At 37.8% G+C, this 12,363-nt stretch overlaps 2 protein-coding genes across 3 annotated transcripts; one reads left to right on the forward strand and one right to left on the reverse strand.

Annotated features, from left to right (window-relative positions):
- Positions 1-387: 387 nt before the first annotated feature.
- yipf2 (Yip1 domain family, member 2) lies at positions 388-4,588 on the reverse strand. Of its 2 annotated transcripts, none has more exons than XM_077212988.1 (9): positions 4,353-4,588; positions 4,186-4,262; positions 3,963-4,105; positions 3,774-3,854; positions 2,835-2,922; positions 2,596-2,712; positions 2,153-2,319; positions 1,890-2,072; positions 388-989 (listed from the first exon to the last, which is right to left on the reverse strand). In XM_077212988.1, the coding sequence occupies exons 2-9, from the start codon at positions 4,214-4,216 to the stop codon at positions 885-887; spliced, it is 915 nt and encodes a 304-aa protein (XP_077069103.1). In that variant the 5' UTR covers positions 4,217-4,262; positions 4,353-4,588; the 3' UTR covers positions 388-884. The 2 variants fall into 2 exon arrangements, with proteins under 2 accessions (XP_077069103.1, XP_077069104.1); XM_077212989.1 differs by having other exon boundaries at positions 4,186-4,258; positions 4,353-4,568.
- A 456-nt stretch (positions 4,589-5,044) lies between these two features.
- timm29 (translocase of inner mitochondrial membrane 29) lies at positions 5,045-6,945 on the forward strand. Its single transcript, XM_077212991.1, has 2 exons — positions 5,045-5,313; positions 5,981-6,945. Exons 1-2 carry the CDS (start codon positions 5,217-5,219, stop codon positions 6,634-6,636), a joined length of 753 nt encoding a protein of 250 aa, XP_077069106.1. The 5' UTR covers positions 5,045-5,216; the 3' UTR covers positions 6,637-6,945.
- Positions 6,946-12,363: the final 5,418 nt, after the last annotated feature.

Here is a 12,363-nt window from a genome sequence, read left to right on the forward strand (position 1 = left end):
GGAAATGAACTATTTCTGAGTGAACTATTCCTTTAACTTATTTCTGAAAAGGATACTTCTTTCTTTGGCTCATCCTTTTGACATTTTCAAAACTACAAGTTTCTTCTGTGGAGCATAATAGATATCTTGAGAAATGTCTTGTTTGTTTTTTTCTTTCATACAATGTAAGTAAATGGGCACCAAAACTGTGTGGATACCAACATTCTTCAAAATAGTTTCTATGTTCCACAGAAGAAAAGGTCATATGTGTTTGGAAAGTCATGAGGTGAGTTAATGACAGAATTCATTTTCTTTTCTGGTTGACCCCTTTAAGAGCACGACTTTATATAGCACAAAGCATACCTTTTCATATCCATTCATACCAAACTAGCTCAAAATGAAAAGGTCCACCCTGACAAAAAATATTTTAATCCACAGTGTCATCAAACCAAAAACTGCCCAGGAAAGCAAAATTAAATACTTAATATGTGTATTTCCTCTCTCAATTTACAGAAACATTAGAGAAAGTTTCTTTGAAAGGAAAGAAAGCATTCAGGGGTTATAAGGCAAACTTCAAATCAGTTCACAGTAATACTAGATCACACTTTTAAATTACTTCATTTTGAATAAAAGAAACACAAAAATGGAAATAAGTGACCATAACACTCAAGGAAAATAATATCAGGCAGTATGTATTCAAGAAAAATAGTACAAACCAAAGTCATCAGTAAATCATTACTGTGACTTCACTTGTGATCTGAGGAAGGTTATTTTATCTGCTGGGTTAGTTACAGACTAGAAACACTTTCGATGTTTGCTGGGAATGCATGTGTGCACTCATCGGAAATCATACTTCATTGCATTTTCCATGTCCTTTGAATCTAAAGACCCTTGAGTTCAGTTGGTCATTGCGGTTTTGCCGAGGTAAGTGATGTGTGATTTGAGGCTGGGGAAATCTGTTGTCCGGACTGTGATGTTCCTGTGTGCATTGGCACTTTGAAAAAGTACAGCTAAAACGAGAGAAGAAAATGTATTAAACACTAAAGCTGAGCGTTTGTCATAATGGATGGTGTAATTGTACCAAAAGAAATCATAAATGACACAATGTACAATTGAATGGGGAGTTTATGTTACATGTATTTCAGTCAAAGGATACACAACCGTTCAAAAGCTTGGGCTCGGTTAGAAATTAAATGTTTTCAACAGAAGAACTCGTGTGTTCACCAAGGCTACATTTATTTGATCAAAATTTTATATTGAAATGTATTCCTGTGATGCAAAGCTGAATTTTCAGCATCATTTTTCTAGTCTTAAGTGTCACATGATCCTTCAGAAATCATTCTAATTTGATGCTCAAGAAATATTTCTTAAAATAAATTTTAACTCTTAAAATTTTTATTTTATGTATACGTTTTGTAACATTGAAGATTTCTTTACTGTCATTTGATCCATTTAATGTGTTCTTACTAAATAAAATAATTTATACTTATTTCTAAAAAAAAAACTGACCCCAAACTTTTGAATAGTAGTGTATTCCAGATTAGAAATCACTGGACCTTCTATTAACAGCATCTGTTGTTAAATATCACAGAAAATAATATGGACTCAATCCTTTGATTTGTAAAAAGTAACAGACTTGAAAGCACAAAGCATATATTAAAATGTTTATTCTCTGAGCTATCAAACTGTCTCAAATATTATGTAAAATAATATGCAATATTTCAACATAGATAACAGGAATTATGGTAATGAATAACCAGTAGTTGCACCTAAAAAAATTGTCCCACCTTGAAAGGCCAACTTAAGGAATTTTACAGCTCAAAGAAGAGCAAAAATTATTTTCTGTGATGTAACTAAATACTTTGAAGGTGTATTTGACATGGAATATTAATTTGATGAGTTTCTCTCACCTTGCAGCCAACAGCCAGAAGAGCATGAAGTGACACTATAACTGCCATGGTAGCGAAAGCCGTTAGTTTTGTATCATCGCGAACAGCCGGCCAGAATGTCATGACCAACACGGAGCCAGAGATCACCATGGCAACGACCATCAACAGCCACTGGACCCAGTTGAAGGGAATGGTCCATAATATCTAAAAACAGAGATAATGACTTATTGGGTCTAACATGATGAAGTTTGATCACGTGTTTTTGAACATGATCTCAAACTTACCGAGGTAGGGATATAAATGAAGAGAGAGTAACCATAGACACACACAGTCTCTAAAAACGTGTAACCGCTGATCTGTCTCTCAACACTTTGACGCCACGTAAGGAAGCCCCAAACTCCTAGAGGCACCAGCCACGTATAGAGGAACACAGTAACTGCTGCAATCGAGACTAAAACAGAACAAAACCTCCTTTGGTATATATTCATAAGCGAATGACAGAAACAAAACCTCTACATGACCTGAAAAGACTCAAATTAGCTGTGGGTTCACTGAACATAAAATCTGATTGGAGGTTCATTTAATTATTATGTAGTTGATGTATATGAAATTAAAAACAAATGTTAACAAGTTCTATTCTTTTTGTTTAATATATTTGTAAAGTATATTGTTAGGTCAAACCAGAAGCAGAATTCTCTACAAATTCCCATCCCTACTGCCCTCTCACCTCTGTGGAATTCAGGTCTGTAGTGATAATCTGTGTTTCCCATCTCACTCAGAAATGTGGAGAGATTTCCACTGATGGCCACTGAGAACACTAGAGTCACACAGATCCAGAAAGGACCTGACAGAGAGCAAGGGAAACAAAAAAAAGAACTGTCTGAGAAACCAACAAAACAAAAATGCACTCAAATATAAATTATTTGGGTGTTTTGTAAAGTGGTTAAAAATAATATGGTACGTTACCATATAGGTCAGGGTTATTTCGAATGTGGTGTTTGATGAAATTCCGTCCTGGTAAAGGCATAACTGAGCCCTTTATCCTATCCAGCACCTACAATAATAAAGATAACAGCACATACAATTACTAGCGCACTCGAGTAGTTGATGTTCACACTTGAATGTGGTAGCTCCAAATAAGTAAATGACCAAGCAACCAGGAACTCCCTTAGTTTAAAATATAAGTAATTTATCAAGATATATGTATTTATACAGGTAAGTTGACTGAGAACAAGTTCTCATTTACAGCAACGACCTGTGTAAAAACAAATGGTTGTTTAAATATACAAATGGTCATTTAAATATGAGATATCAAGGCTAAAATGTATAGTTACTATTGTACAACTGTATTATGTTGTAGGTTATTTTGGAATGTTTGTGGTTCAATTTGCACAAGCAAAACATTTTTTTGTATTTTGTTATGTCAGTCTCTCAACTCCCCTTATATTTACATTCACGTATTTGGCAGATGCTTTTATCTTCAAAAACTTGCACTGCGTTGATGGCATACTTTTATATCAGTTCATGCATTTTCATTTTTCTGGTAATCGAACCCATGATCTTGGCGTTGCTAGTGCCAGTCTTCTACTGTACAGCACATAAGTCCTTTTCCACATTTTAAAATGTTTGTTAATAGTTTTTTAAAAAATAGTTACAATACAAAAAAAATGTATACAGTTTGTGGGATTATTTAAATTGTTTTAAATCAAATGTTTATTTTTTTATTTAATTTTTTGTAATGAGTGGTTAATGTTAAAGGTTGTTTTTACCCCATAGTGTGATTTTTGGTAAATCACACAGAATACAGTTAGAGTCAGTTTCAATTTGACCCACATATAATGATCAGATCTTTTTTAATATAATACAAGGGTTATAATGAAAGCCAGAAGTAAGAAAACAACGTACCTGCCACGTATCTATGTTGAAGAACGACTGATAGTATTCAAACGTCCAAAAACCACCAGTTTGTTTTTCACCTCCAAGCAACTGTGGGAATAATGAACAAACTGTCTTATACCATTGACACTAACAAAGAGGCATGTGAAACAAGCAGCTACTTGTGCCCTTATTTGCCGGTTTCGTTCAGCAGCACACCTCTGAACTCTCTTGCTGATTGTCTTCGTCGTCTAACAGGTCAACTTTCACCTCTTCAGAGTAGGCTGCAGCAGCTGGGCTGGAGATGCTGAGGGTTGATGCTCCAGGATTTGAAGACAGGAGATCTGCGGCTTCATCAAACTCTGGAAACGTGCAGAACGAAGATTAAAGCAGAGAGACAGAGACAATAACAAGGTGGCACATAGAGGCAGAATTAACTTACCCTGAAACTTTAAATCATCTGGGCTAGTCATGACTGGAGATTACAGGTCTCTCAAGGAGTTCTCATAAGAATACTATCTGCGAGGGAAAAAGAGAATAAACGTAACAAAATCATTCGACGGTCGTCAGTAAGTTACTAACGTCAGATCATTTGACTAATTCACTCACCTGGCTGCTACAATATGGTAACGTCAATCCTGCAGTATGCCAACGCTGACTCCTTCTGGCAACTTCAACAATTTAGATTGTTTCAAGCTAGCAGGTAAAAAAAATCGATTCAATTGAAGCCAGAATAGATTTAATACGTCTTAATAAACAAGGATTAAACGTTATCGTCCCCATATTCCACGTCACCTGCAGGGTTCCGGTGCGTCAAAACACGACCACGTGACCGGAACAAAGCCGGAATTCAAACCTTTTTTTTTTTTTTTTACCTGTACATAATTATTCCAGTATACTGATGGCTCAAAATGAGGGATCGTCAAGGCACGTTGTATTATTTTTAAGACCAAAGGGGTTTTTATTAAATAAAACCTCTGTGTCCTATTTTTTTTGGTCGTTGTTGACTATTTTGATTAAATAAATGAAAGTTTCTGACTGTTATGTAATATTTAAATACTTTTTGACAAACATATTTATTAATAAAGGCAGATTATTAATTTGAATAAAGACAAATATAAAAAAAATTACAGACCTCTTTATTTCTTTTTTTATGAAAGGAACTGAGCAATACCGCAGTTAATATAAGGACAAAAACGCTTTAAAACCATTAGTTAAACAAAAAACACTGACCCCTTCCCCTCTTTTTGTTTTATTGTTTTTAGTTTTTTATGGTGGAACGGAAAAGGGCATTTTGTGTTTCCCCACCGGACTAATAACATTTCAAGTACCGTGCGTCTCGCCATTTTGGCTCTTCATTTTCACCATCACCTCCGTTGTTACGTCGAGACAGTCTTGGAAACTGTCTTCTGAAAACTCTTCCTGTGCTATATCCAGCGTGAACTGTCACAGTTCGTGAGTTCATTTGCTAACATGGCCGCCTCGTGGCTGCTGAAGAGATGGTGCTCCACAGCAGCCACAGTGATAACCAAGGGCACACGGTGGCAAAGACTGATAAACAGTCGCGCAGGTATGACTAATCCACGCTCATTTGTACATAAGTTGAAAGACAGTTCATGTTCATAATGCCTTTAGGTGGTCAGTCATGTGAGTCAATTGTAAATTTCTTTTAGTTATCTGAATTTGCTGCAGTGCTGGAGGTTAATTGTATCTACAAAAATACAACTGTAAGTTATTTGTATTAAACATTTTAATAATTGCTGGAATAAAGTAATTTACAAACGACGACGGATAGGACACTCAAGACTAAATCCTAACTATCAGGAGAAAATACACCAGTGTTCATCCTGTCAGAATCCAATGTCCATTTAACCTATTTTACTGGGCTGTATCTTACTGCTGGGGAATCTTGATACTTTCGAAAATGTTTTTAACCAAGTGTAGTCCAAATGTAGTCTTAAGGACTCTTAAACATCTTTATTTTTGAATAACTAAATCTGGCTCTCGCCATGAACAACCATAGTAGATGAAATGGAATTAAAAAGCAGAGAAAAAAACTGCATTTAGTTTGCTAATTATTTTTCTTACTCTGTCTGTGTTAAATGGCACTAACAAGAAGATGCTTCCGTATTGCATGTATCATTTTTTATTGCATTATTTTGTGTATAATGTGTCAGTAGGAACATTTTCTTAATTGAATGTTTATCAAGAACTGCTATTTTCTTCAATGTTTTCAGGTGTATGGTGTCGTAGTCTTTTAAGCGATTATAAGGAAGCTTGTCGCGAGGCAGTTTTGGGGGCTCGGGATCGACCCCTCAAAGCTTCAGTATACCTGGGTCTTCTAGGAGGAATGTACGCCTGCTATTACACCAACCCTGATGATGGTTCCTTTGAGACCAGCCTGCTAGAAACCTCCAATCGTCTGGCTCTCTTGTCACCATGGATACGCAGTGGCACCTCAGATGGACACGTCCAGACCCTCGTGAAACTGCGAAACGAGGGCAAGCTGCGCTATGCCAGTCTGGGCATTGCCTCTTTGACTTATCACACAGACTACAACTCTGAGTCCAGCCTGTATGAGGCGCGCTGTTCAGCAATCTCTGTGCCCTGGACAGAGCTGCCCAAACGTGTGCTGGATGTGGGCTTTGTGGGACGCTGGTGGGTGCTTGATCATAAAATGAAGGATTTTGATATAAATGAGGAGGAGTTCAAACATCTTCCTCCTGCTCTAGTGGCAACAGCCCCCCCGTCTCCCCAGATAACGGAAAGGAATGAAAAGCTTCATCAGGAATCGTGGAAAGCTGTGGTGATGGAGGATGAGAGCAATGAATTAGATAGTATTCAAAAAGACCTGGACATTTCTGTTCAAGGAAAGGAAAGCAACACAACATAGACAGCACAGACTTCTTGATGAACGTTACATTTAATGCTGTATCTCACAAATGACCCCAGTGATCATGCTTGCAAGAATCGGCTGTTGATAAGAATTGAAAAGTAAAAGATGTTAGTGGGAATCATTACTATAATGTTTACTGTTTATGGAAGTAAGCAACATTATATTGTAGTCTTTTAATTTACTGCTAAAGTTGTGCAAATAAGTGTGACTGCAGATGTTTTAATGTATTCGCAGTCAACCAGTGTATGCTGACCTTGTTTTATATGAAAGAATAGCACAACACTAAATAAACTGATCAAAAATATATATCTTTGTCAAGTTTCTTTTAAGTAACAATATTTTGCAATAATGGGGCAATGCATCAACACATAAGTTACAAAAATAAATATTTATATACATGTATAAGTATATACATATACTATATATATATATATGTATATATGCATATATACTCATACAGACACACACACACACACACACACACATATATATATAGTAGTCCTTTTGTTTTAACCACTCAAATGCTGTTCTTTGAAAATTGTATTCATTCAGCAGCGCAACAGTTTTCTACATTGATAATAATAAATGTGTCTTGAGCTCCAAATCATCATATTAGACTGATTTCTGAATGATCATGTGACTGAAGACTGGAGTAATGATGCTGAAAATTCAGCTATACCATCACTAGAACAGATTACTTTTTAAAATATATTAAAGTAGAAAATAGTTATTTTGAATTGTAATAATATTTCACAATATTACTGTCTTTACTGTATTTTTGATTGGTGAGCATATAGTTTCTTCTTAACTAACCAGTAATATCTTTGCTGGCTTTTAAAAGGAGTTAATTTAAAAAAGAGTTGGGTTAATTATCTCCATTAATCCCATTACCTTTGACCTTCTGTTTCAATGGCTGACTTTGATTCATTTTCAAGGGAAATCCTCTTTTACATTAATCTCTTTACTCTTCCTCTCTCAGGCTTGTCCTCCTCCATTAGTCTTTCGCTCGCTCCCCTATGCAGTCCTTTCTGAGATGGTTGGTATTGATTCACTGGCCCATGGAGCAGCATTCGCCTCTTTTTTTCTGATTGGTATCTCAGCTCCTGGAGAGGATTGTTCATTCTGATCGTGCAGTTCTCCTGCAATAAAGCATGTGAATGCAGAGCTGACCCGATCATGTCAAACTAGACAAGATCATATTGTAAGCAATAAAGGCCAAATAATGACACTAAGGGATAGTACACACTTAATGATGAAAAGCACTTAAGATACGCTAATGAAAGTGTAGGAGCCCGTTTGAAGACGTTTCTAATAATGTAACAGTGGCAGACTGCAAGGGCTTATCTGTGTGTAACTTAACCCCGCTACAGTCAATGTTGAAATAATAATGTCATTAGGGTGCATTTACAAAATGCCTAACAGAAATATTGCATGTCACTCGAGACGAGTATTAATGAGAGAAGACCTATGGCTTGCTTCAGGCAGAGGCTGAACCATCTGAAATCCTAACGATCCCCTTTTAACTTCTCCACTGTTATAAATGACTCTTACTGTCGTATATTGAAATGGTCAATTAGCATTATCACACTGCTGTTATCCAATCACTAAAGATTTTCAGCCGGTAGGAGGATGTTGCTTTAGCCTCGGGCAGCGGTATCTGATGTGCCTCAATCCTCATAATGTACTGAAGCACTCTGTCTGTCCATCAGGGTGTCCACAGGGACCCAGGCATTGGCTGATTGCTAAAATGGAGGAGCTTTTCTAGCAGTGTAGCACTTTCTGCAAGACACTCTCAGCTCAAACACACCACTGCTGCGTCCCAGTGCTTTTAAAGTGCTGTCTCTGGCCTGCCTTATTGCCTTCAAGCTCACTGAACTGAGATAACTAGGCAGTGGAAAGCAATGGAGTGGAAGCCCACCATGTTTTTTCAGGTAGTGTCACTGCTGTCTTGTTTGCTTTTTTTTTCTAGGCTAAATGATGGAGATGGAAAACTGTTTCTCATTCATTTTTGCTTTTGTTTTGTCTTTATATTTCATGGATCCTTGGGTCTCAATTGTCAAAAGCAATGTTTGCGTTACCCCATGACAATAAAATAGCTATTACAATATTTAAAGGGTAGTTCAGCCAAAAATAAAAAGTCTATCATCATTTACTCACATGTTGTTCCAAACCTAAGTGACATTATTTCTTTTTAGGGAACTCAAAGGAGATATTCTGAATATCCAAAACTTTGTAAAATTAGGTTCAGTCTGCCTAAATATGTAAATCTATTTTTAACTACATTAATCGTTTTTATTGACATTTAACTGGGCAGTTGAGACTGCATTAGGAGAGTATTAATTAAGTATAATTTTATGTATTTTTTAGTAAAAAGAAAGGCTCACTTATGATGGATATTTTAAAGAGTTTCTATTGTTTTAAGGTTTTGTGCTTACCATTGTGCTGAAGGAGGTTACATGATGATCATGGAGTCTGTAGCTTCACTCAATGAACAAAGTAGTAAGAAGTCCTACGTACCATTAATGAGATCAGCCGCTACTTACTTGCTCATCTCATGTTACATATAACAATAAATGCAATTGTCTTTTTCATGCTAACTTGCTATTGCTAGTTATCTAACACAGGAACTTGATGCATTTGGTTCAGCAAAACATTTTTTGTTTAAATGAACTTGTTTTAGTCTTGTTTAACAGCCCTAAACTAATTTCATGACGGTTTTCTTTAATTAAGTTAATTGAACAAGCTTAACTGAATTTTTCTGAGTGCACTAAGGCATTTTTCTGAATATTTTATTTTATGTTCCACAGAAGAAAAAAAGTGAAAAAGGTTTAACAGCATGAAGGTAAGTAAATGATGATAGAATTTTCATCCCTTGTACTATGTTACAGTCTCCCTCATTCATCCTGCGATCGACTTGGATCCTCCCCCACCCTCCACAACCTGTCCTGTATTGAGTATTGACTGTCACTCTATCCATATACTCAGCTGCCAATGTCAGACAGATATGGTTGCTGAGGCTGATCAGTGGTCAGTGTGGAAAGGGGGAGCTTGGGTTCAGCGAGGACACGTTGGGAGGGGGCCAGGGGTCATGAGTAGGGGAGAGGGAGTCTAGCCATGGCGCTGACCTCAGTAACCACAACTCCACCACCCCCTCCCATAATGTCTGATCAATATGTCACAATAATAGGAAGAGAGTATGGAGAGCCCGAGAGGGAGGAAAATGTTAAAGACATGGCGACACAACCAGACACTGGATCCGTTAATGCAGCATCTGAAAGTAGTGTGAGTTTAGCAGTGTGTCTGTAGGGAAAATATGTTTATATGTAAATACTTAAATTTCAGTGTATTAAACAGTTAAACATAAGTTGAGTACTTACGAGACTAGTTACTGAAGCTAAAAAAAAACAAAAAAAACAAAAAAATATAGATAATATGTGAGAATAATCAAAACACAAATGTGAAAATTAATTTTAAAAAAATAAACATTGAGATTCTCTGACACCAAGTGGTATACGCTATTTTTAAGGTAGTGGCTCAGAGAACACAAATGGTTAAGTGTCTGGCGCACAGTGAGGAAAGCATGAATGTGTGTGCATTTGTTTAAATGAGGAAAGAGAGAGAGAGAGAGAGTGATGAGAGAGAAACACGGGGGAAGGGGGGAAGTATAAAAATATAAATGTCTGTCTGGAGTGTTAAAATGTTTGAAGATGTGAGGAAATACAGATGGAGCAGGCACCCAAAAGAGAGTGAGAAAAAAAAGAGTGCGCAAGAGAGTAGGGTGGGGATGAAGGGGGAGGGAAGGAAATGAACAGTGAGGGGGAGAGAGAGAGAGAGAGAGAGAGAGAGAGAGAGAGAGAGAGAGAGAGAGAGAGAGAGAGGCAGAGGGAGAGGGAGAGGGGGAGGAGAAGGAAGCGGAGCACATTCACAATTTTCATTCAAACTGACTTAGCCTGTGTGTCCCGATTTGCACTCCCTCTCTCTCTCTACACGCATACACACACACACACACACACACACACACACACACACACAGCAAGAGAAACACCAGACCGACTGCAGTTAAGTTAACAGTGGCTAGAGGATGGCTTTAAGAAGAGTGAGAGGCTGGGATGAGGAAACCAGAGGAGACTGGTGGAATGGGTGAGAATAGAAAGAGGTGGTAAGGAATTCACAAAGAGATGTCAGGGTGGAAGATGTGTAGAAAGAGGACGAAGAGTTTTAAAATAGAAGAGAGAAAAAGGGAGGTGAAGGAATGCAGGGGTGGAACGGCCAAGCTCGACGTATGGAGGGGGGCAGAGATCGGCTGGAGCCAGACTGGGTGTATGCATCTGAGAGTCACTGTGGTAAGTGTGTTTTTCTTCTCGAACCCCTGCCACCTCCCTAAATGAAGAGCCTGTGATACTGTGACTGTTTGAGCGCATGCGAGAGGACTTTTTCATTAGGATGCATTGTCATGCTGTTAGAATGTGATACAAATTTGATTTGACGAATGTGACAAGTGTTGCTTATGCGGTCAGACATCACTGCAGGACAGTTTAATGTGATGAAATCCACAAGGCATGCATGCGTGTTGTGTTTGCATGTGTTTGCATGCTAGTTAAAGCTTTGGGACATGTTTGGGGCTTGTATTTTTTTTTAAATCTTTTTTTTAAGAAACATAAATGTATTTTATTTTATTTTTAACTGCTAACTTTGACTAATTGTTGGTTGTAAACATTAGTATGGAGAGTGTAATGGCTCCTTATGGTGTGTGTGTGTGTGTGTGTGTGTGTGTGTGTGTGTGTGTGTGTGTGTGTGTGTGTGTGTGTGTGTGTGTGTGTGTGTGTGAATGCGTATGTTTGTGTATGCATGTGAGGTGATATCAATCCCTATGGAAGTGAATGGCAATTGGATTAAACTATTGATTTAGTCTGGAGCAGGTAGACATACACCCAGTTGGCCAGACGAGGGGGAAGGGCCATCCACATTACTGCAGACATCTTCATCAATAATCCTCTTGCACCCAAAACTAAACTAACAGCAGTGACCGGCACAATAATGACATGTGTAGTGTTTGGATGCTATGAATGATCAGCTTTTACACAGATACAAACATTCAGACTACCATGTGAACTTCATATTACAATGTGCTACTTCTGAACTTTTTACGTCTTATGTCAACATGTCATTTTTATTTTAAAACGACTTTTAAATTGTTGTAAAAGCCTGGATTCTTTTAATAAGTTTGTCAGATATGCTAAAGTTTCCTAATTACGTGTTTCACACCCTAAAATCCAGTTTTAAAAGTTTCCCAGCGAACTTGTCGGGTCCACAAAACTGGCTGTGATGCCTATGAACTCATTCACCAAAGGGTCATGAGTTCAAGTCCCAAGTGGGGGAGGGGGGCTGCCATGGTAGCCTTATTTTTTCTTCCAGACCCTTCCCCCTTTCTTTTCCGCATCTCACGCGGCCGTCATTTCAACGGCTGGACAAACATGAACATCAGGCCTGTTACTTTTGCCTGCTCATATAGTCAAAGATTGACCTTCACCTCATAGGCCAACAGCTGGTCCCGTTTTTTTGCAGATGTGGGTCTTGAGAACAGATTCTTTGCCGTTTTTGATGGAAAATAGTTGTAATGTAACCTTCCAAAGGTCCTTTAAAACTTGCTTTCATGTTTGAGATTGCATACACACCGCACCGTGTTTGCACATGCATACGTGAGCGTGTTCCAAATGCATCGAG

This window comes from Siphateles boraxobius, unplaced genomic scaffold (assembly GCF_051911475.1).
Source record: "Siphateles boraxobius isolate OS27281-9 unplaced genomic scaffold, OSU_SipBor_1 66, whole genome shotgun sequence".
Classification (NCBI taxonomy): domain Eukaryota; kingdom Metazoa; phylum Chordata; class Actinopteri; order Cypriniformes; family Leuciscidae; genus Siphateles; species Siphateles boraxobius.